General features: G+C 49.9%; 1 protein-coding gene across 1 annotated transcript in view; it reads left to right on the top strand.

The window, feature by feature from the left end:
* eif6 (eukaryotic translation initiation factor 6) overlaps nucleotides 1–25,289 on the top strand; it is an 89,894-nt gene that overhangs the window by 23,566 nt on the left and 41,039 nt on the right. The window contains 1 exon segment of the mRNA XM_086005959.1: nucleotides 17,134–17,309. Within this exon segment, the coding sequence (XP_085862085.1) occupies nucleotides 17,134–17,309 (176 nt within the window).

Below are 25,289 nucleotides of genomic sequence, written 5' to 3'. Positions count from 1 at the left end.
CGGTGTTCCAATTCTGCCCCACCTGGGGTATTCTCTATTTCTTCTATCTTTCCTGATCTTACCCCGCCTGGGGTCTCCTCTACGTTGCTTCAGATCTTCTTTTTCAGTATGCACAATTAATTTGTTATTGCTGATATAGTCATAGGCATGAGTACACAATTGGCTTACTACATGGGTTACATATATCAAATACACTATCATTACAAGTTGGAGAACTACCAGAGCGTGTGAAATAATACGAACCTAAGAGTATGCTGATATATTAAGCCCATTATCCCACCTGTGTGAGTCGTCCCCAATGCTGTCAATTTCAATATCTATTCTCGAGTTGTCTTGCTCCAAAACATAAAAATGCTTTAGGGAGGAGTTCAGTCGCATCACGAGCTCACTGAAACCCTCTGACAACGGGAATGTCATACCTGAATTGTGCAGCTCATACAGGAAACTCTTTGGTATCCGGCACCGACAGGACCGGGATGGTGCCGGTTGATTAAAGATGACGGAGAGGGTTATCTACCGAGGCTATTTTTAACAAACAAAAATAAAAAAATCAAGAAATGTGCAGTATACTCACCTACACCGCGGGAGAGTCAGACTCCTGTTAGTGAGGTGTTCGGACTTCCGACAGCGCCAAGAAGCCGAGTAATGGCAGTTTGGAGGACTACCCCCACTGACTAACTCGGCCACCGCGGGAGACTCGGACTCGGCAACATTTCTGGTTATTGAGGTGTTGTTTTTGGAGTATGAATTTTGCCGGTTAATGGAGAATTCCGGATATTTAGGTGCCGTTTAAACGAGTGTTTCCTGTGCTTAAGTGTCTCATTTACTGTCAGTTTCACTTGCGTACAGGTTTTGATACTGAGTAAAACGTGTTGGTTGATGGGACAGGTCCTGTTAGACCCGTAAAGCGCGGTAGTAGTGACACAGGAGGCACCACCAAAACCACCTCATACTGGATTCGTACTGGTTTTTCCCACACTCTGTTACCTACAAAACACAATTATTACAGTCACAGTTAAATTCAACCGTACAATCATTTTAAGCGACATAACAGTTTAACATCTAATCAACAAGTCATGGACTTAAAAGATTCTCCAGATCTCTTTTACTCATATCCATCTTGTGGATAATTCTTGCTAAACATGATTTCTCCCCAGACTCAATTGTCCCAATCCAGATTCCATGTAACTCTCCGCTTCAACTTCAATTTCAATCCCTCTAACAGGTACCAGTGTGTTTAACTCTATTCTGATTGTTTCATTAATTAGATAGTTTCTCGATGGAGTATGGGTCAATGCTTTAAAAGTTGTCTCGCTCTCCTGAGCCACATTAACCATTTCATGTCGTGCTTTTGTCAACTAACTGAGCATGTGTAAGACCTGTTCTTCAGTGCAGATTCACCATGCATTTCCGGATGGTAATTGCTTCATGCAGGAAACTTTCTGGTATCCGGCACGGACGGGACCGACGTGGTGCCGGTTCACCAAAAATTCCGGCTAACCGAACGCTACAGTAAAAGATACGGAGCTGAGAGCTCTGTATAAAGCAACAAACCCTGTTACAGCTTCAGAACAATCGGCACAAGTTGCAAGCGTCTCTGTAGCTTAGCAACAGTTGCAGCTACACCCTTGCACAGCAACAAATGGAGTATAAAAAGTAATAAAAGTTACCTGAACCTACTCCTGAATTTTGCCGGTTAACCGACATTTCCGGTTATTTAGGGGCCGGTTAATCGAAAGTTTCCTGTATGTAACAAATCACATTTGCACACTCATATCGGCATCTCAATATTATGCCACATGTGCCATCCGATACAAGCTATTCTCGGGCTTTCAGGTGATCTTATCAAAAGATTGTCTGGAGATCTTTGCTCATCCTCCACCGCATGGTCCCGATGTCTCGGGTAGTGGCTGGACTATCAAATTCAGTTTTCTTAACAAGTTCATTATAGGCAGGGACACAAATGTCTCCAAGAGAAAGCTATCAATTTATTATTCTTAACTACACTTTCCTGACTTTCACTAGAAAGTTAGGAAAATTCCCATTTGGTAGTGTACTTCTCCTGTTTCAGTCTTATATCTTAAGTGGGGCATCCCATTAATCATTATTCATATCTCATTCATGAGCCCTGGAGGAACTTTACTGTCCAACACAATATTAAAGATAGAAAACATAGATCAAAGTTGTTTGGTGAACCATTTTTTAAAAAACCCCAGCGGCAAGGGTTAACTCCTTTGCAGGTTTATAAGGCGGTGGAGCAAATATTCTTATTAACTAAGCACGATACAGAACAGATAAAATAAAACAAAAAAAACACAGGAAGTTACTTAATATTTCTCTTTGTTCTTTCTTCAGTTGCCTTTTCAAATGACTAAAAATACTGAATACAACTGGAGAAAAATTAGTTTTCACACTTAAACTAAACAAATCAAATTGCTTTGGAAAATTCGCAATAACAACTGCAACGCCAAGGTTAAATCTTAGACTGAAACTTAATCTTTTGTTAAACAAACTTTTTGTTTTCCTCAGTTTTTCCACACCAACTTAACTTAAATTGTAGTTCAAAGTTTTTTTTTCAATTCTGGGTGCACAATCTTATTCGCACATTCTTAAAACTTCCAAAATCCAAGACAAGATTACAAAGGGTTAAATGGCTTTTAGCTCAATGCACAGAAAAGCGGGTGGAACTAAAACAAACATAACGGGCACTTTCTTTTAAAGACAGACTTTCAGACAAAAGGAACACTAACTTCCCAAACACACTCAGATGCTTTGCAAAAAGACATCAAAATTTACACTGAAAACAAATAAAAACCTGTAGAACAGCAGAAAAGAGACATGATCTTCCCTCTTCTCCTTTATTCCATCATAATTATTTTATCCTTTCTCCCATAAGCCAATTTTAAATTTTTGATGTTTTCTACTGAATCTCATTCTGTACTGATTACTGCCACTGGAAATCTGGGAGAGTAGGGTGGGTGTCCCCCGAACCACGAGGGTGACTGAGTTAAGTTTGCGATAGTCAATCTCTTAGGCAGTCCCTCAGAACTTCTACACTAAAAATGAGTTCGCAGGTGACTGATGAGTCCAATGCGGGACCTACAGTCTCTGTCACAGGTGGGACAGACGGTGGTTGAAGGGGCGGGTAGGTGGGGTGCTTGGGTTGACGTGCGCTCCTTGCGCTGCCTGCGCTTGGCTTCCGCTTGCTCCCGGCGAAGAGACTCGAGGTGTTCGGCGCCTTCCCGGATGCTTCTCCTCCACTTTGTGCGGTCTTGGGCCAGGGATTCCCAGGTGTCGGTGGGTATGTTGTACTTTTTCAAGGAGGCTTTGATGCGTTTCCTCTGCCCACCTGGGGCTCTCTTGCTGTGTCGGAGCTCCGAGTAGAGCACTTGCTTTGGGAGTCTCGTATCGGGCATGCGGACGATGTGGCCCGTCCATCGGAGCTGATTGAGCGTGGTCAAAGCTTCGATGCTGGGGATGTTGGCCTGAGCGAGAACACGGGCATTGGTGCGCCTATCCTGCCAATGGATTTGCAGGATCTTGCGGAGGCAGCGTTGGTGGTACCTCTCCAGTGCTTTGAGGTGCCTGCTGTACATGGTCCATGTCTCTGAGGCATACAGGAGGGCGGGTATCACTACTGCTCTGTAGACTATGAGCTTGGTGCTGGGTTTGAGGTCCTGGTCTTCAAACACTCTCTTCCTCAGGCGACTGAAGGCTGCACTGGCACACTGAAGGCGGTGTTGGACTTTGTCATTGACGTCTGCCCTTGTTGACAGTAGGCTCCCGAGGTATGGAAAGTGGTCCACGTTGTCCAAGGCCTCGTCATGGATTTTGATAATCGGGGGGCAGTACTGTGTGGCGGGGGCAGGTTGGTAGAGGACCTTTGTCTTACGGATGATTAGTGTAAGGCCCATGCTCTCGTATGCTTCAGTGAAGGTGTTGACGATGGTTTGGAGTTCGACGTCCGAGTGTGCGCAGACGCAAGCGTCGTCTGCATACTGCGATAATCAATAGTCATCTGATAGTCACCCGGTTTTCTAACCAACCAAACTGGGAAGCTGGTCATGAACGTGCCTTTGCGAACAACACCCTGCTTTAGCTGCAAGGAAAGGAATCCTTGTCTGGATTGAATTGTCAAAGCCTGATAAATCTTTGGGCACGCACTTTATAGGATCGGGGTGGGGATCGTGAATGATGATGGTGGCGGAGGAGCCGGAATCGACTAACATTAATTGTTGACAGGCTCCAGAATTAACAGTGTTGACTACCAATCTCCCACCACCATCGTATCGGAGAGGGGAAATCATCTCCCTGAGATGAGAGGCCAGCAGGAGTCATAGGGGAGGTGGAAGGCCTACCATTTGCTCGGGTTGTTGATGCACTGTGGCAACCGGTCGGGCTCCCTGGACGATGTTCAAAGCCCCTAATGCTGCCTCCATCTTTTCTAGTCGTCGTTCCAGTGAGTCGGGGCCTGCCTGTCTGGAGGGGTTGTGACCATTGTTGTATTGCGGGGCACAGTGGTCTAGACGGTGGCAGAGATAGCAGCGTACTGCAGCACTTTTCCCTGGAGTTCTAGGTGGCCCTGACTTTTGGTTAGGCAGCGGGCACTCAACGGCCTCGACTGCAACTTTGGCAGGTGTCCTAGGGATATTGGCACCGGTCTGATCCCAAGCAGTCCTGGCATGGGCGCGTATTTGGTCCCACTTGGTGTCTTTAGAGACATAAACACCCAGCACGTTATGGACCAGCGGTTGGAGGCAGTTCAAAAAGAGGGTTTTGAAGCCCGGGTAGTTGAAGTAATTCCCTCTACCGCCCCTGGTGTGCTGGAAGATGCCATGGAGTTTATGCGCAATGGCGTTTGGGCTTTCGGTAGGGCCCTGTTAGCTAGGAGCTGGTGAAAATCAATGCCCTCCTTCCCTAGTGTTTGGCATAGTTCTAACTCAATCTCATCTATTGTGCCCCCCCCCCCCCCCCCCCCCTCAGGATGTCCAGGTCCATTTCTTGTTTTAGTCCTGAGGAACATGCATCCAGGGGGACTTGTTTGAGGTCGTCCCCTTCTAGTTCTGGGTGGGTGATTATAAAAATCCTCCACCGCTGCCTGAAGTCGAGGGGGCTGATGTCCATGTCCACCGCCCCCAGGTTAGCTTTTAGCACCCCCACTTCAACCGCGGTAAGGGACCAATGAGGGTTGTGGTTGTGATTTCTGCCTCGCTACTAGTGGTGGTCAAGGAGGCTGCCTCGCCTTCCAGGTCTCGGGCAGCCTGGCGCTTGGGCTTGCATTCTGCCTTAGCTTGGGTGACCACACATACTGGTATCGTCTCCCCTGCCTTGCCATCCTTGTAGGGTGGGGAGTGGAGTAGAGGGAGTAGGGTCCCCAACTATGTTGTCCCAGCAAGGGCCGTGATCTTTTGGTTTTGTCTTGGAGACGGCAGCCACCACTGCCCGTTGTTGGCCGATTGGTGCCTGCAGCTGTTGGGTTTTTCTAAGCACAGGCCGTGGTCTGCTTCGGGGGAGGCAGTGGTTTCTCGCCGGTTTAATTCCCTTAACGCTCCCCTTGCATCCTCTAACTCCTCACACAATCTGGTGTTTTCTGCCTATAGTTCAATATTCTGTTCGAGTTTTTGATCTAGTTTCTTTTGTGTACACTGCATTTTGTCATGAGTCTTTTGCTCCCAGCGCAACTGGTTGCGGAGGGCAGAAAGTTCTTTCTTCCCACATCTGGCTTACTAAATCTTTTAACTCTTTAGTCTCCCTATTTAATTGGGCAGCACACAAATGTGCCCCGTAAGCTAACCTGTCTTGACCTCTCTTTATTTTAAGTTTGTTTTTCTGAACATCCTCAAGAGATTTTATCAAGGATGTTAGTCATAGTCTCCGCTACTGTCTTCTAAGATTTTTAGGATCCACTGCTGTGGACGTGCCGACTGGGTCATTGAATATATTTAAGGTGGAGATAGACAGATTTTTGAACGATAAGGGAGTCGAGGGTTATGGGGAGCGGGCAGGGAAGTGGAGTTGAGGCCAAGATCAGATCAGCCATGATCTTATTGAATGGCGGAGCAGGCTCGAGGGGTTGTATGGCCTACTCCTGCTCCTATTTCTTATGTTCTTACGTTTTTCTGTCATAAGAACATAAGAAATAGGAGCAGGAGTAGGCCATACGGCCCCTCGGGCCTGCTCCGCCATTCAATAGGATCATGGCTGATCCGAACCTAGACTCACGTCCACTTCCCTGCCCGCTCCCCATAACCCCTAATTCCCTTATCTGCTAGGACAATGTCTATCTCCATTTTAAATTTATTTAATGTCGCAGCTTCCACAGCTCTCTGGGGTAGCAAATTCCATAGATTTACTACCCTCTGAGTGAAGAAGTTTCTCCTCATCTCAGTTTTGAAAGGGCAGCCCCTTATTCTAAGATTATGCCCCCTAGTTCTAGTCTCACCCATCAGTGGAAACATCCTCACTGCATCCACCCGATCAAGCCCCCTCACAATCTTATATGTTTCGATAAGATCGCCTCTCATTCTTCTGAACTCCAATGAGTAGAGTCCCAACCTATTCAACCTTTCCTCATACGTCAACCCCCTCATCCCCGGAATCAACCGAGTGAACCTTCTCTGAACCGCCTCGAGAGCAAGTATATCTTTTCTTAAATATGGAAACCAAAACTGCACGCAGTATTCCAGGTGTGGCCTCACCAATACCCTGTATAACTGCAGCAAGACTTCTCTGTTTTTACACTCCATCCCCCTTGCAATAAAAGCCAAGATTCCATTGGCCTTGCTGATCACCTGCTGCACCTGCATACTAACTTTTTGTGTTTCATGTACCAGGACCCCCAGATCCCTTTGTACTGTAGCACTTTGCAGTTTCTCTCCATTTAGATAATAACTTGCTCTTTGATTTTTTCTGCCAAAGTGCATAACCTCACACTTTCCAACATTATATTGCATCTGCCAAATCTCTGCCCACTCACTTAGCCTGCCTATGTCCTTTTGCAGGTTTTTTATGTCCTCCTCACTCACTGCTTTCCCTCCCATCTTTGTATCGTCGGCAAACTTGGATATGTTGCACTCGGTCCCTTTCTCCAAATCGTTAATATAGATTGTAAAGAGTTGGGGTCCCAGCACTGATCCCTGTGGGACACCACTAGTTACTGATTGCCAACCCGAGAACGAACCATTTATCCCAACTCTTTGTTTTCTGTTAGATTGCCAATCTTCCATCCATGCCAGTATATTCCCCCCAATCCTGTGATTTTTTATCTTGATCAGTAATCTTTTGTGTGGAACCTTGTCAAATGCCTTTTGGAAGTCCAAATACACCACATCCACTGGTTCCCCTTTATCCACCCTGTATGTTAGGCTGTCTACTAGCTGTTCTCGGTAATATGCCAATACCCTTGACTCTGGTTTTACCTTTATCCCACTCTCTCCCTCTCCCTTCTTTCAGAGTGTCTTTTATTTAGTCTTAAGCGACGATCACGTGCGACCAAGTTCCTCCGGTCCCCACAACTGGAACCTTGCAACTCCCAACTCTGTGATCCCACTTCTGACACCACTTAAAGATTTGGATCAAAGGTCACACACAGATTACCCAAAGGGTCTCAGGAGTTGTAAGGCATTTCATTAAGGAGCAACAGTTTAAGTTAAGTACAACACACAGTCAGGATAGACATAGAGTCAGAGTCACAGTAGACACACGGCTGTGACATGCAGCTGGTATCGGCCCCGATCAGACAGACGGCTGGCGTGCGCCAACAGCTCTTCCCGTCTGTGCTAAAAGCTCTTTAGATATCTATTTTACTCTCTTTAGGGGTGAGCCTAGGGTAGATTATCAAAAATATAGTCAACAACCTTTCTAGCACAGAACCAGCAGACAGCGAGTCTGGGAACAAGGTCACCGCCACGGTGCAGAATGTTATAACATCCGCAGGGAACCAAGAACATCAGCAAATTCGAAGTGTTTATCCAGTTATTCCAACAGCGGTCTGAAGAGACATTTGTCTCAAGTTATTTCTTCCAATTCATGATTTCTTACAGGTGCAATTAACTCAAAGCTTACCCTCCCTGAGCTAGGGAAACTGCTGTGGGACCAGGACCAGCATTTAAACTATTCAGCTCATTTTGTGCCTAAGAACATAAGAATTAGGAACAGGAGTCGGCCATACGGCCCCTCGAGCCTGCTCCGCCATTCAATAAGATCATGGCTGATCTTCGATTTCAACTCCACTTTCCCACCAGAACCCCATATCCCTCGATTCCCCTAGAGTCCAAAAATCTATCGCTCTCAGCTTTGAATATACTCTGACTGAGCATCCACAGCCCTTTTTTTTTATTCGTTTATGGGATCTGGGCGTCGCTGGCAATGCCAGCATTTATTGCCCATCCCTAGTTGCCCTTGAGAAGGTGGTGGTGAGCCGCCTTCTTGAACCGCTGCAGTCCGTGTGGTGAAGGTACTCCCACAGTGCTGTTAGGGAGGGAGTTCCGGGATTTTGACCCAGCGACGATGAAGGATCGGTGATATACTTCTAAGTCAGGATGCTGTGTGACTTGGAGGGGAACTTGGAGGTGGTGGTGTTCCCATGTGCCTGCTGCCCTTGTCCTTCTAGGTGGAAGAGGTCGCGGGTTTGGGAGGTGCTGCTGAAGAAGCCTTGGTGAGTTGCTGCAGTGCATCTTGTAGATGGTACACACTGCAGCCACAGTATGCCGGTGGTGGAGGGAGTGAATGTTTAAGGTGGTGGATAGGGTACCAATCTTGAGTGTTGTTGAAGCTGCACTCATCCGGGCAAGTGGAGAGTGTTCCATCACACTCCTTACTTGTGCCTTGTAGATGGTGGAAAGGCTTTGGGGAGTCAGGAGGTGAGACACTCTCCGCAGAACACACAGCCTCTGACCTGCTCTTGTTGCCACAGTATTTATGTGGCTGGTCCAGTTAAGTTTCGTGACCCCCAGGATGTTGATGGTGGAGGATTCGGCGATGGTAATGCCGTTGAATGTCAAGGGGAAGTGGTTAGACTCTCGCTTGTTGGAGGTAGTCATTGCCTGGCACTTCTGTGGTGCGAATGTTACCTGCCACTTACCAGCCCAAGACTGAACGTCGCCCAGGTCTTGTTGCATGCAGGCATGGACTGCTTCATTATCTCTAGAGTTGTGAATGCCACTGAACACTGTGCAGTCATCAGCGAACATCCCCATTTCTGACCTTATGTTGGAGGGAAGGTCATTGATGAAGCAGCTGAAGATGGTTGGGCCTAGGACACTGCCCTGAGGAACTCCTGCAGCGATGTCCTGGGGCTGTGATGATTGACCTTCAATCACCACAACCATCTTCCTTTGTACTAGGTATGACTCCAGCCAGTGGAGCGTTTTCCCCCTGATTCCCATTGACTTCAGTTTTACTAGGGCTCCTTGATGCCACACTCGGTCAAATGCTGCCTTGATGTCAAGGGCAGTCACTCTCACCTCACCTCTGGAATTCAGCTCCTTTGTCCATGTTTGGACCAAGGCTGTAATGAGGTTGCGTGCCGAGTGGTCTTGGCGGAACCCAAACTGAGCATCAGTGAGCAGGTTATTGGTGAGTAAGTGCTGCTTGATAGCACTGTTGATGAACCTTCCATCACTTTGCTGATGATTGAGAGTAGACTGATGGGGCGGTAATTGGCGGGGTTGGATTTGTCCTGCGTTTTGTGGACAGGACATACCTAGGCAGTTTTCCACATTGTCGGATAGATGCCAGTGTTGTAGCTGTACTGGAACAGCTTGGCTAGAGGCGTGGCTAGTTCTGGAGCACAAGTCTTCAGCACGATAGCTGAGATGTTGTTGGGGTCCATAGCCTTTGCTGTATCCAGTGCACTCAGCCGTTTCTTGATATCACGTGGAGTGAATAGAATTGGCTGAAGACTGTCTTCTGTGATGGTGGGGACCTCGGGAGTAGGCCGATATGGATCATTCACTCGGCACTTCTGGCTGAAGTTGGTTGCAAACGCTTCAGCCTTGTCTTTTACACTCACGTGCTGGGCTCCACCATCATTGAGGATGGGGATATTCATGGAGCCTCCTCCTCCCGTTAGTTGTTTAATGGTCCACCACCATTCACGACTGGATGTGGCAGGACTGCAGAGCTTTGATCTGATCCGTTGATTGTGGGATCGCTTAGCCCTGTCTATAGCATGCTGCTTCTGCTTTTTAGCATGCATGTAGTCCTGTGTTGCAGCTTCCCCAGGTTGGCACCTCATTTTTAGGTACGCCTGGTGCTGCTCCTGGCATGTTCTTCTACACTCCTTATTGAATCAGGGTTGGTCACCTGGCTTGATGGTAATGGTAGAGTGAGGGATATGCCGGGCCCTGAGGTTACAGATTGTGGTGGAATACAATTCTGCTGCTGCTGATGGCCCACAGCACCTCATAGATGCCCAGTTTTGAGCTGCTAGATCTGTTCTGAATCTATCCCATTTAGCACAGTGGTAGTGCCACACAACACGATGGAGGGTGTCCTCAGTGTGAAGACGGGACTTTGTCTCCACAATGACTGTGGGGTGGTCACTGCTACCAATGCTGTCATGGACAGATGCATCTGCGACAGGTAGATTGGTGAGGACGGGGTCAAGTCGGTTTTTCCCTCGTGTTGGTTCTCTCTCCACCTGTCGCAGGCCCAGACTGGCAATTATATCCTTCAGGACTCGGCCAGCTCGGTCAGTAGTGGTGCTACCGAGTCACTCTTGGTGATGGACATTGAAGTCCCCCACCCAGAGTACATTCTGTGCCCTTGCTACTCTCAGTGCTCCTTCAAAGTGGTGTTCAACATGGAGGGAGGGCAGTAGGTGGTAATCAGCAGGAGGCTTCCTCGCCCATGCTTGACCTGAAGCCATGAGACTTCATGGGGTCCGGAGTCAATGTTGAGGACTCCCAGGGTCACTCCTTCTCGACTGTATACCAGTGTCCCGTCACCCCTGGTGGGTCTGCCCTGCCGGTGGGACAGGACATACCCAGGGATGGTGATGGAGGAGTTTGGGACATTGGCTGAAAGGTATGATTCTGTGAGTATGACTATGTCGGGCTGTTGCTTGACTAGGCTGTGGGACAGCTCTCCCAATTTTGGCACAAGTCTCCAGATGTTGGTGAGGAGGACTTTGCAGGGTTGACTGGGCTGGGTGTGCCGGTGCCGGTGCCGCGGTCGATGCCGGGTGGTCCGTCCGGTTTCATTCTTATTATTTTGTTTTGGGGCAGAGAATTCCAAAGATTCACAACCCTCTGAGTGAAGAAATTCCTCCTCATCTCAGTCTTAAAAGGCCGACCCCTTATCCTGAGACTGTGCCCCCTAGTTCTAGACTCTCCAGCCAGGGGGAAACAACCTCTCAGCATCTACCCTGTCAATCCCCCTTTGAATCTTGTATGTTTCAATGAGATCACCTCTCATTCTTCTAAACTCCAGAGAGTATCGGCCCATTCTACACAATCTCTCCTCATAGGACAGCCCTCTCATCCCAGGGATCAATCTAGTGAACCTTCGTTGCACCGCCTCGAAGGCAAGTATGTCCTTTCTCGGATAAGGAGACCAGAACTGTGCCCAGTAGTGGTCTCAGCAAAGCCCTGTACAATTGTCATAAGACTTCCTCACTCTTGTGCTCCCAACGCCCTTGCAACATGCCATTTGCCTTCCTAATTTCCCCACATTATACTCCATCTGCCACCTTATTGCTCACTCACTTAACCTGTCTATATCCCTTTGCTGGCTCTTTGTGTCCTCCTCACAGCTTACTTTCCCACCTAGCTTTGTATTGTCAGCAAACATGGATACATTGCACTTGGTCCCTTCATCCAAATCATTAATATAGATTGTAAATAGCTGAGGCCCCAGCACTGATCCTTGCGGCACTCCATTAATTACAGCCTGTCAACCGGAAAATGACCCGTTTATCCCTACTTTCTCTTTTCTGTCCATTAACCAATTCTCTATCCATGCTAATATATTCCCTCCAACCCCTTGAGCCCTTATCTTGCATAGCAACCTTTTATGTGACACCTTATTGAATGCCTTTTGGAAAGACAAATATACTACATCCACTGTTACCCCATTATCTTCCCTGCTAGTCACATCCTCAAACAACTCTAATAAATTTGTTTAACACGATTTCCCTTTCATAAAACCATGTTGTCTCTGCCTAATTATATTATGATTTTCTAAGTGCCCTGTTACCACTTCCTTAGTAATGGATTCCAGCATTTTCCCGACAACTGACGTCAGGCTAACTGGCCTGTAGTTCCCTGTTTTCTCTCTCCCTCCTTTCTTGAATAGCGGGGTTACAGTTGCTACCTTCCAATCTGTTGGGACCATTTTAGAATCTAGGCAATTTTGGAAGATCACAACCAATGCATCCCCTATCTCTGCAGCCACCTCTTTTAGAACCCTAGGCTGTAGGCCGTCATGTCCAGGGGATTTGTCAGCTTTTAGTCCCATTAGTTTCTCAAGTACTTTTTCTTTACTGATATTAATTACTTTAAGTTCCTCACTCTCATTAGCCCCTTGGTTTCCCACTATTTTTGGTATGCTTTTTGTGTCTTCTACTGTGAAGACAGATACAAAATATTTGTTTAAAGTCTCTGCCATCTCCGTATTCCCCATTATAATTTCACCTGTCTCAGCCTCTAAGGGACCAACGCTTACTTTTGCTGCTCTCTTTCTTTTTACGTACTTGTAGAAGCTCTGACAATCTGTTTTTATATTTCTTGCTAGTTTACTCCCTGGTTTGGGGGAAGGGGAAACCCATTGGGTGGATTGAAGAAAAGAACGTGCTTCAGTCTGACATTTTAAAAACTAAAACAGAACCTAGAATACTTCAAAAACTCTTCTTCTACTGGACTATAACCCCATGTCTTTTAAAATACCTTCCTTCGCACCCAGTCTTATCTGCTCACTACATCTCTCCAATATTGCTGCTTTAACATTACATTTTGAATTAGTAATCTGCCAGAGAAGTTCTTTAATCCTTAAGCGAATTAGTTTTTGTACAGCCTGCAGTGCTCAGATATGCTGATGGGGTGAGAAGTTGGAGGAGGATCGTGTGGAGCACAAACACTGACATGGACCTGTTGGGCTGAATGGCCTGTTTCTGTGCTGTGAATTTTATTACATGATGTTCATCCTTTTTGAAGCACTTCAGCTAGTTTGGACCTGGACCAACTCTTTGGGTTTAAAGGATCAAATCAATGGCAATTCTTTGATTGAGGGGAGGTAGAGTGATGCTGTGAGTCAGATCGATGGTTGAATGGACCTGCAGCACAAACACAAAGGCCTATTGCTAGAGAAAGCAAGAATTCATGTCGTGAGGATGTCCGTCCTTGCAGCACGCCCCTGGACAGTGAATTTCACACTCCCTCCCATCCAGAGTCTTGAAGATGTTGTGCCTCAGGAGCACTAACGATCCGACGATGCATTTGGTGGGTCGGGGGTGAAACACTGCAGCTTCAGTTATACCTGAAATCGGATCTCCTTAACGCTGCCAGGCAGGCTGTGGAATCGAGGTCACCTTCTCCTGGGTTTTATCCTGCGTGAAGTAGCTGCTTAGTCTGCCGCTGTGTTTTATCTTAAATAATTGATGAGTAACCTCAGACTCCAGCCTGCCTATCTGTCTGAAGGCTGATAAAACTGCAAACTCCGCCAGTGAATGAGAAACAGCTTCTATCTCCTCGTCGAATGTTAGTGGGGGAATTAAATTCAGCATTGTATTTTTTAAAATGGTATTTTTTTTTACATGCAGTTGAGGGGAGCATTCGCACACCCTGCTCTTTCCCCATAGCCCTGCAAATGTTTCCTTTTTAAGTATATGTCCAATTCCCTTTAGTCTTTATACGTTCAAGATTATGGTAGGTTTTCTCTCAAATCACATTTTACCCAATCCCCTTCCAAAATCTGATGCTATGGTTGTGTTCCCTCTGCAGTGAAACATCTCTGTGGCAATCACGGGATTGTTCCTTACTGTGTGGCTCTGCCTCTGTCCCGGCTAGCTGCTGTATAATTTATTCCTGCCGACTGCAGCACTCTGAACTGGAGCTGATGGAAGTGACAGCCATGAATATTTTATCACTTCTGTTTACAAGGCTCAGTGGCTGTCTGGGAAGGTATGTTGGGAAGCGGGATGTGAATTCTTCTCCAAACTGTGATCAGAATTGGGTTCCGTGCTTTCTCTTTTCAACATGTCACTTCTATAACGATTGTCATCTCGTGCATACTGTTTTTTTTTAATGCTTATCCGTGGTGAGGGGTTTGAATTTCCGTCCCTCGCGCTCCTGTGAGCAGGCAACAAGAATCCCGAATACCGCAAGTCCCTGTTCTTCCGACACTCACTGAACAGTGTGTCTCAAAGCTTCATCAGTTGCACCCCACACACCTCGTGTAGAATCTGCACGGCCATGCTGATTGGAAGGAGGCTGCTTCCCCGCCATATTCCTAGCGTTGCCACGGACACCTACGAGTTAGGATCTGTGGGTCGCTCCTACCTCATTGTGAGCGTTCAGCTCTTTATCACCGGTTAACGGGAAGTGCTAAAGGTTTCCGAGACCATCCATCCTCATTCGAAAGGAGGTCCTCCTGGAGTTGGGCAAGGGTCCTTGGTATTATAATCTTCTGTAACCAGTGTTCGATGTGCTCTGTTGCTGTTTTATTTTCTGAAAATATTGGATTAAATCAAAAGGTTAAAGAATATAAACAAAGAAAATGATGGGGCATATGGTTATGGTTAATATATAAAACTACAGTGCCCAGAAGGTGTTCTGATTGAAAATTAATTCATATAGGAACAGGAGGAGTCCATTCAGCCCCTCAAGCCTGTTCTGCCATCCAATTAGATCATGGCTGATCTGTGTCTTAACTCCATTTACCCGCCTTGGTTCCACATCCTTTAATACCCTTACTCAACAAAAAATCTATCAATCTCAGGTTTGACATATTTGATTGATCTGCGCTGGACTCTGAAGAGTGGCTAGAAACCTGAATATTAAGAGCACTGATCGAGCAGTAACAACCCAGACATCGTATCATGGCCATACTGGTGACGTGGCCCAGGGAGTCCTCAACATTCTCTCCGGATCCCATGAAGCATCGCGACTTCAGGTCCAACAAGTCCAAGGGAACTCCCTGCTGATTACCACCGACTCCCCGTCAGCTGGCAAATCGGAACTTTATGTTGAACGCCATTTAAGCGTTACCTGGGGAGAAGTAAGAGCACAGGGAGTTCCAGTGAAGGATATAATCGCCAGACTAGACCTGCGTCAGATGATGATGGAACCAACAAAATGGACTAATCTACTTGATCTCATCCTCACCAACCTACCTGCTGTAGATGCGTCTGTTGACGATAGCATTGATCAGATTGGTCGCTGCACAGTCCTTGTGAAGACTGTGTCTCATTTTCATAATGACACCTTCCATCGTACAATGTGGCTCTACCACTGCAGACTAACGACAGATCCAGCAGTCTTGGCTTCAGAATCCATGAGCTACTCTGGGCCATCATCGGCAGCAGAATTGTATGCCATCATAATCTATAAGCTCATGACCCAGCACATTCTTCACTCACCCATCCGTCATCAAGCAAGGAACTCAATAGTGAGAATAGGAGAGCAGCACCAGGCATCGCGAAGGATGAAGTACCAATAACAGGAGAAGGCGGCTACATGAGCCTCCTAAAGCCCAGCACATGACCAGGCTGAAGTGTTTGTAAGCAGAATAGGGTGAATTTTGAGGGTGGACGAGATGGATAGGATGAGCATTGGAGTAATTGAGCCTGGAGGTGATCCAGGCATGGATGAAGGCTTCAGTGGCAGATGTGCCAAGGTAAGGAAGGAGGTGAGTGATGGTAGATAAAGGCAAGTTGTTGATCTAGAGATGGAAGTAAGCGATCTTTGTGACGGGAAGGCACATGTCGTTGGAAATTCGGTCGGCCAGGCTAACAAATAGTCTGGTTCAAGTGGAATTGGTGATCAAGGAGGGGGTGAAGTTGGTGGCGAGGGTAGAGTTCGTACTGGGGGCTAAAGGGAATGGCTGTGTGCCTGAAAGTCTGTAGCTGGAGGAAATTATGGTTCATCCAAGACTGGATGTTCAAAAATCTGTCTGGTAGCACAGAGGCGGTGGAGTGATCAAGGGAGCAGATAGAGAGGTAGAGCTGGGTGTCATCAGCGTACATGTGGAAGCTGGGTCCATGTTTGCAGATAGTGTCATTGGGGCCACATGGAGAGGAGGCCAAGGATGGATCCTTGTAGAATTTCCACAGTGACGATGCAGGGCTGAGTAGAGAAGCCGTTGCTCGATATGCTCTGGCTATGATTGGCTAGGTAAGAGTGGAACCACATGATGTACTGTCTACAGGATGCTCTGCAGCTTATTTTAACAGCACCTTCCTGCTCCACAACATCTACCACCAAGGAGAGAGAGCAGCAAGATCGCAGGAGCGCCTTCATCTCTCGCTTTCCTGAATTGGATATATAATCACCTCCTTCATTGTCCTTGGGTCAAGATCCTGGCATTCCCTAACACATTGTGGGAGCACCATCAGGCACAGGGACTGCAGGAGTTCAAGGAGAGGGCCCACCACCACCTCGGAGAGGCACGCTGCGATTTCTCGATCTCCCCACCCCATCCTTCCGCTTGTCTAAGTCAGATTGCCCAATTTGTGCTGAATTCCGGGCGTTGGAAGTGGTGTGACTGTATCTGTTTTAAACTGTCATAATCTTAATTTATTTCTCGCTGGACCTTTTTATAATCTTCAGAGAGGAAGTGAGCATCCCTATTGAGCTTTCTTTGAACCCAGGTCTGAAAAGTAAAGGGAGTAAATTAATCATTTGCGTGCCCAGGATACCACAAAGATCTGTCTGTAAATGTTTGTGTGAATCAGATGTCATTTTATGATGGAGATACTGTCTGTATTTTAGAATGGAACTAATGATTTACATTGAAGGGTGTTTCTTTCTGGCAAGCCAGGAACCAAACTCCTGCCTATTTATAATTGTGCAATAACGACAAACCTGGCTATTCTGCTGTTGATCGCACAGTGAGGAATCATTCCTGTTTGAACCTATTCAGGGTAAATGGTACATTATTTAGTCTTGGCCTAATCAGTCCACTTGTCTTCCCCAGGTAACCGACATGGGTTAATGGTCCCAAATAACACAACGGATCAGGAGCTGCAGCACATCCGCAATTGCCTCCCAGAATCCGTGGCCATCCAGAGAATTGAGGAACGCCTTTCCGCACTCGGCAACGTTATCGCCTGCAATGACTACGTAGCCCTGGTGCACCCGGACCTCGACAGAGTATGCATGCTTTACTTGGGGTTATTTTATGGGGAATACTTATTGAGAAGGGTGCCTCGATTAGTGGAACAGGCAGACGTGTTTCATCCAAAGCATGGCCCCTCTGACAGTACAGCACAGAAGTCAGTTTGAGTATGTGCTCGGGTCCTGGAGTGGATCTGGAACCCACAATATTCTTTCCCTGAGACGGGAGTGCTACCAACTGAGCCCAGCTGACGCACTAAGGCCTGAACTGGAATTTGCAGGGAGCCAGATTCCCTGAAAAGCTGAGCCCTGTTTATATTACAGAGCCACCTTGAGTGTGATATACCTATCAATTCGTCCAATAAAAAGCGACGAGTTAGGAACGTAACTAAAGGTTTTTATTGACTAAATAACAGAGCCCACCCTCGTGGGTGATCGGGTCCAACAAGGAGGAATACCAGCCAGTCGACTACCTTTATACCTGGGCAGGTAGGTGGAGCCATGGGCGGAGTCGGAGGTGGTCAGCCCAGGTATAACAGCGCGACAAGAGGCGACCTCGTATAGTGATACAACAGTGAGAACAGTGATAACAATACAACAGTGATAACTATAGTGTAACGATAGTGAACGATAAAAGTGGTTTACCACATTCACCCCTTGTTTAGATTTGAGTCCGGCGGGGTGAAGTGTACTACCAGCTCTGGTATGTCAGTCTGTCCGGAGGCCTCGTAAGCCTCTCCGATCGTCGCAGCGGCGGTGCTGCATTATCCGGTGTTAATGCTGGTGTCTGCGTGGTCGGCGAAGGCTCGTGGGGTTCCGGCATGCCGTCTACCTGGGCTGGAATTGGGGGGGTGGTGGGGGGGGGTAAAGGTGGTGTCTCCGGAGTGCCCGAGGGTGCGAGGTCTCGTAAGGAGACAGTGTCCTCCCGCCCGTCTGGGTAAGCCACGTAGGCGTACTGGGGGTTGGCGTGCAGGAGGTTCACCCTCTCGACCAGGGGGTCCGTTTTATGGGCCCTCACGTGCTTTCGCAGCAAGACGGGCCCCGGAGAGGTCAGCCAGGTTGGTAGAGTGGTTCCCGTAGTCGACTTCCTGGGGAAAACCAACATTCGTTCATGGGGGGTGGCGTTAACGGCAGTGCAAAGTAGTGACCGGATGGAGTGCAGCGCTGTCGGGAGGACTTCCTGCCAGCGGGAGGTTGGGAGGCCCTTAGACTTTAAGGCTAAGAGGACGGCCTTCCATACCGTCGCGTTCTCTCTTTCCACCTGGCCGTTCCCTCGGGGGTTGTAGCTGGTGGTCCTACTTGCTGCAATACCTCTCGCTAGTAGGAACTGACGGAGTTCCTCGCTCATGAAGGAGGAGCCCCGGTCACTATGTATATAGTTCGGGAACCCGAACAAGGCGAAGAGGTCGTTCAGGCACTTGATGACCGTGGTACTGGTCATGTCTGGGCAGGGGAAGGCAAAAGGGAAACGGGAGTACTCATCAACGATGTTGAGGAAGTACACATTGCGGTCAGATGACGGTAGAGGCCCCTTAAAGTCGATGCTCAGGCGCTCGAAGGGGCGGGTGGCCTTGATCAGGCTTGCTCTGTCCGGCCTATAGAAGTGCGGTTTGCATTCGGCACAGGTTTGGCAGTTCCTGGTCATGGTCCTGACCTCCTCGATGGAGTAGGTCAGGTTGCGGGCCTTAATGAAATGGTAAAGTCTGGTGACCCCGGGGTGGCAGAGGTCGTTGTGGAGGGTCTGAAGTCTATCGATATGTGCGCTGGCGCATGTAATTCGTGAAAGAGCATCAGGGGGTTCGTTCAGCTTACCTGGCCGGTACAAGATATCATAATCATAGGTGGATAGCTCGATTCTCCACCTCAAGATCTTGTCATTCTTGATTTTGCCCCTCAGCTTGTTATTAAACATGAAAGCAACCGAACGTTGGTCGGTGAGGAGGGTAAATTGTTTGCCTGCCAGGTAATGCCTCCAGCGCCGTACCGCCTCCACAATTGCCTGGGCTTCCTTCTCGACCGACGAGTGTCGGATCTCGGGGCCCTGTAGGGTCCTTGAGAAGAAGGCCACCGGCCTCCCCTCCTGGTTAAGGGTAGCGGCTAGGGCGAAGTCGGATGCATCGCTCTCCACTTGGAAGGGGATGGACTCATCCACTGCGTGCATTGTGGCCTTGGCTATGTCTCCCTTGATGAGGGAGAAGGCCGCGCACGCTTCCTCCGTGAGGGGGAAGGATGTGGACTTCATGAGGGGTCTGGCTTTGTCCGCATAATTGGGCACCCATTGGGCATAGTAGGCGAAGAGCCCCAGGGTTCTCTTCAGTGCCTTAGGGCAGTGGGGGAGGGGTAGCTCCATGAGGGGGCGCATTCTTTCGGGGTCGGGGCCGATGAGTCCGTTCTCTACCACACAGCCAAGGATGGCAAGGCGCGAGGTGTTAAACACGCATTTCTCCTTATTGTAGGTGAGGTTCAGCCGTTGGGCCGTACGGAGGAATTTCTCCAGATTCACGTCATGGTCCTGCCGGTCGCGGCCGCAGATGGTGACGTTATCTAGATAGGGGAATGTGGCATGCAGTCCGTTCTGGTCAACCATCCGGTCCATCTCCCTTTGGAAGACCGAGACCCCGTTGGTGACACCGAAGGGGACCCTAAGGAAGTGGTATAGGCGCCCATTCGCCTCGAAGGCGGTGTACTGGCGGTCCTCGGGGTGGATAGGGAGTTGGTGGTAGGCCGACTTAAGGTCGATGGTCGAGAATACGCGGTATTGTGCAATCTGATTGACCATGTCAGATATGCGGGGAAGGGGGTATGCGTCCAGCTGGGTGTATCTGTTTATGGTCTGGCTGTAGTCGATGACCAGGCGATTTTTATCGCCGGTCTTAACGACCACGACCTGGGCACGCCAGGGGCTGTTGCTCCCCTCGATAATGCCCTCTTTCAGGAGGCGCCGCACCTCAGAGCTAATGAAGGCTCTGTCCCCAGCGCTGTACCGCCTGCTCTTGGTAGCGACGGGTTTGCAGTCGGGGGTGAGGTTAGCGAACAGGGAAGGTGGCGGCACCTTGAGGGTGGATAGGCTGCAGGTGTTATGCGGTGGGCGGTTTAACATTCGCTGGTTGTCGACTGTGAGTGGGGGGAGGGGTCCACCGTATGCTAGGGTTACACTTTGGAGGTGGGATTGGAAGTCCAGCCCTAGTAGGACGGCAGCGCAGAGCTGGGGGAGGACGAGGAGTTTAACATTTTTATACTCCGTACCCTTAACCGACAAGGTCACAACACAGTAGCCGCTAATGTCCGTGGCGTGGGACCTCGATGCCATCGAGATTCGGTTGCGCGTTGGCAGGACAGGGAGGGAGTAGTGGCTCACCGTGTCTGGGTGGATGAAGCTCTCCGTGCTTCCGCTGTCGAACAGGCAGGTCGTGGCGTGGCCGTTTACTTTGATGTCCATCATCGACTTGGACAGGTGGTGTGGGCGGGCTTGATCCAGAGTGACGGAGGCTAGTGTGTAGGTAAGCGAGTCGTTGTCGTCTGCGGGCGAGGCGGTCGTCGGGTCCGGGGGCCCGGTGGCAGTCGGGCGTGGTGGGTAAAATGGCGTCTCCCACGAGGTAGGACAAAATGGCGGAGAAGATGGCTGCCCCCATAACTCACATGAGGCACTATTGGGGTCGGTTGCCTTGATCAAAGATGGCCGCCCCCATGACTCACGTGTGGGGATGCTGGCCTCAGTTGCCTTGAAAGAAGATGGCCGCCCCCACAGTTCGCATGAGGCACTGCTGGCCTCTGAAGGTTCGCTCCTGCAGGCCTTAGAGAAGTGGCCTTTCTTCCTGCAGGTTGAGCAGGTAGAGTTCCTGGCTGGGCAGCGCGACCTCGGGTGCTTCTCCTGGCCGCAAAAGAAGCAGCCGGCGGCCCGATCGCGGGTGCCCGATGTCGGAGCCGGTACCGGGGGTGGCGGTCCCAGTCGGGTCCGGGACGCCGACGCTGAGGTAGGTCCCGGGGGTGGCGCTGCGAAGGGTATTGCGGTAGGGGTCGGGCCCGAGTCCCAGGGTCGCGAGCAGTACCTGGAAAACGCCTCCTGGTCCTGATGGGCCACCTCTAGGGAGAGAGCGAGGGCTTCAGCTTTGTCCAGGTCGAGGTCTTTAGCTTCAAGCAGTCTTTGCCGTGAGTAGTCGGACCGTAGGCCTTTCACAAAGGCATCGCGGATATTATCTTCCGTATTTTCAACAGCCGTCACCGCTTTAAAGTCACAGTTCCTGCCGAGTGCTCTTAGCGCCCGTAAAAATTCAGCTACAGACTCTCCTGGCTGTTGCGGGCGGGATCTCAGGAGGTGCCTGGTGTACATGTAATTTACCGGGCTCCGGTACTGCTGTTTCAGTAGGTTGATAGCGGCCTCGTATGTAGTCGTGTCCTGGATGAGTGCGTATACTCTCGGGCTCGCTTGGGCGTTCAGAACTCTTAGTTTGGATCTCTGAGGGACGCCGGATTCTTCCAGGTAGGATTCGAAGCAGTCCAGCCAGTGTTTGAAGTTGAGGGCTGAGTTTGCTGCCTGTGGGTTTAGATCCAGGTACGGTGGTTTGAGGGCTTGCAGCCAAGCTGGCTGGTGTAGCCCGGTGTCTGAAAGCTGCTGTGGCTGTGCTTCTGGGAGGGCTTCTGGCTGGCCAGTAGTAGACATCTTTAAAATTTAGTCAATAAAATTGATATACCTATCAATTCGTCCAATAAAAAGCGACGAGTTAGGAACGTAACTAAAGGTTTTTATTGACTAAATAACAGAGCCCACCCTCGTGGGTGATCGGGTCCACCAAGGAGGAATACCAGCCAGTCGACTACCTTTATACCTGGGCAGGTAGGTGGAGCCATGGGTGGAGTCGGAGGTGGTCAGCCCAGGTATAACAGCGCGACAAGAGGCGACCTCGTATAGTGATACAACAGTGAGAACAGTGATAACAATACAACAGTGATAACTATAGTGTAACGATAGTGAACGATAAAAGTGGTTTACCACAGAGTGGGAGTCATTTACCTTTTTCACTGGGCACACGATGAAACTGACCCCAGAGTGTGCATGTCTGATGGTGCGCCTGCTGTCCCCCTGGGGAAGGCCGGAGTCCCCCCTGGGGAAGGCCGGAGTCCCCCTGGGGAAGGAAGGCCAGTGTCCCCCTGGGGAAGACCGTGTCTCCCTGGGGAAGGCCAGTGTCCCCCTGGGGAAGACCGCCCCCCCCCTGGGGAAGGCAGTGTCTCCCTGGGGAAGACCAGAGTCCCCCTGGGGAATGCCAGCGTCTCCCTGGGGAATGCCGGCGTCTCCCTGGGGAATGCCGGCGTCTCCCTGGGGAAGGCCGGCGTCTCCCTGGGGAATGCCGGCGTCTCCCTGGGGAATGCCAGCGTCTCCCTGGGGAATGCCGGAGTCCCCCTGGGGAAGGCCGTCGTCCCCCTGGGGAAGGCCGTCGTCCCCCTGGGGAAGGCCGGCGTCTCTCTGGGGAAGGCCAGTGTCTCCCTACATACTATAGTGAAATTTGTGAACACTTCTATTTGGTGAAGAGAGAGATTTGTTCACTCTGGAGCAAGTGCTCCTTCATGAATGTTATTTTACAAATGGAGCCTTTCTGCTTTAATTGCTGTCAATCTGTTGGGTGTGTTGTAAACTATTGGGTTATTTAAATGAGCTCCGCGTTAGCCCCTCCCCCTTTCCCTCTGAGCTGGGCAGCCGCTGAGCGACACCCTTGGAATATCGGGAATCCTGGTTTAGTGTGACCGGCTCTGAAAGTTCCATCCACATTGTGTGATCGGAGTTGCAATTTCCTCGTTTCCTCGCTTGCCAAATGCGATTAGAGTATGAGTCACGACCCCCATCCCTTCTGCTGATGCGATCTCCTCGAGGAAAAGGATTTGGGAGTGTGAAGATTCTCACATTTTTGATGGAAAGTGTTGGCTGTTGTAACCATGGCAACTACTTTGTAGAATCTCTTCATTTGGGCTGGTGGGGGGATTCATTATCCGGCAGTCTGAACCTGTACCCATCAACTGCCGTTTGGACACGATGCAGGAACACGATTGTTAATTCAGAGAAGGCGGCGGGAGTCCTGAGGTTTCACGTGAAAGCAGGCAGAATTCTGGAATGCAATGTACGCTTAAACCAGTGGGAATCGCAGCTCCTTGTATTACAGGCAAGGTTACTGCAGGAAATACAAACTACACCCCCCCCTCAAAATATGTAAACATTCTGGAATGTCACAGTGAAACCAGGATTTGTCACTAAATGAGCTCCTGGTTGTGATTATTAAACCTTGCCCTGTGCCTCCCAACATGGAGCAGACAATGTAATACACTCTTGTTTCAGTACCTCTTCGTGCATTCCTCAAAAGATGCCACTGTGGATATATGTATGAACACAATTCTTCCAGGCTATGTTGTTATGTCCAGGTTTCTCCCAGTCTGATGTGTGGGGCTGAGGTGCCTGTGAGTGTCAGGGTGGTGGAGGATGGGATCTGACCTTGGTCTTCAATGGATACTTGGAGCAGCGATAGAACAGTCCAGGGCACTGATGCCTCACCGCATCAGCTGATGCGGCAGTGTGTTGGGAATTGGGCGGGCCCAGTATTGTAGTGCTTATGGTACTGGACTAGCAACCAATGTTCCCTCTTTTTAAAAAAAAAAAAAAAAAAAAAAAAAAAAAAATGTTTTGTGCGCAGTACCTTTAAAGTTGCTGCACGGCAGCTTGTGAGCAGCCTGCGCGGTAACTTCCCGATGGCTGCACGGCGGCTTGTGAGCAGCCTGCGCGGTAACTTCCCGCTGGCTGCGCGGCAGCTTGTGAGCAGCCTGCGCGGTAACTTCCCGATGGCTGCATGGCAGCTTGTGAGCAGCCTGCGCGGTAACTTCCCGATGGCTGCACGGCAGCTTGTGAGCAGCCTGCGCGGTAACTTCCCGATGGCTGCACGGCAGCTTGTGAGCAGCCTGCGCGGTAACTTCCTGATGGCTGCACGGCAGCTTGTGAGCAGCCTGCGCGGTAACTTCCCGATGGCTGCACAGCAGCTTGTGAGCAGCCTGCGCGGTAACTTCCCGATGGCTGCACGGCAGCTTGTGAGCAGCCTGCGCGGTAACTTCCCGATGGCTGCACGGCAGCACACGTGCACAGCTTCGAGGGAACATTACTAGCAACCCCAAAAATCACGAGTTCAAATCCCACCATGGCAAGTTGTAAATTGAATTAGATTTTTGAGGCAACACCAGAAAGGAATGACTGAGCTGCTGGGGTGTTGTAAAAACCCCACTACTTCATGAATATCCGTCAGGGAAGCGAGCCTGCGAGCACTGCCTGGCCTGATGTGCTCATGGCTCAATCCCACACCACATGGTTGGCTTAGCCTCGCTCCGAAAGGGGCCGAGCACTTGTAAAAACAATTGCTACAGTAGGTTCCCCCATCCCAGGGCAACTAGGGATGGGCAATCAGCGGGCCCTTGCCACCATCACCCACAGGCTTAAAGAAAAGAAAATCCAGCCTGGAGTCAAAGCTGCTGTGGTTAATGAGATCGATAGATTGTTGGACTCTAAGGGAATCAAGGGATATGGGGATAGGGCGGGAAAGTGGAGTTGGTCGAAGATCAGCCGTGAACTTATTGAATGGCGGAGCAAGCTCGAGGGGCCGTGAGGTGGAGCAGGCTTGAGGGGCCGTGTGGCGGAGCAAGCTCGAGGGGCCGTGAGGCGGAGCAGGCTCGAGGGGCCGTGTGGCGGAGCAGGCTCGAGGGGCCGTGTGGCGGAGCGGGCTCGAGGGGCCGTGTGGCGGAGCGGGCTCGAGGGGCCGTGTGGCGGAGCAAGCTCGAGGGGCCGTGTGGCGGAGCGGGCTCGAGGGGCCGTGTGGCGGAGCGGGCTCGAGGGGCCGTGTGGCGGAGCGGGCTCGAGGGGCCGTGTGGCGGAGCGGGCTCGAGGGGCCGTGTGGCGGAGCGGGCTCGAGGGGCCGTGTGGCGGAGCGGGCTCGAGGGGCCGTGTGGCGGAGCGGGCTCGAGGGGCCGTGTGGTGGAGCGGGCTCGAGG

The sequence above is a fragment of the Somniosus microcephalus genome, chromosome 13 (genome assembly GCF_052327205.1).
Source record: "Somniosus microcephalus isolate GS21.2 chromosome 13, FLI_Smic_1.0, whole genome shotgun sequence".
Taxonomy (NCBI): Eukaryota; Metazoa; Chordata; class Chondrichthyes; order Squaliformes; family Somniosidae; genus Somniosus; species Somniosus microcephalus.
Note: the sequence above shows the minus strand (reverse complement) of the source record. Positions and strands in the feature narration are given on the sequence as shown.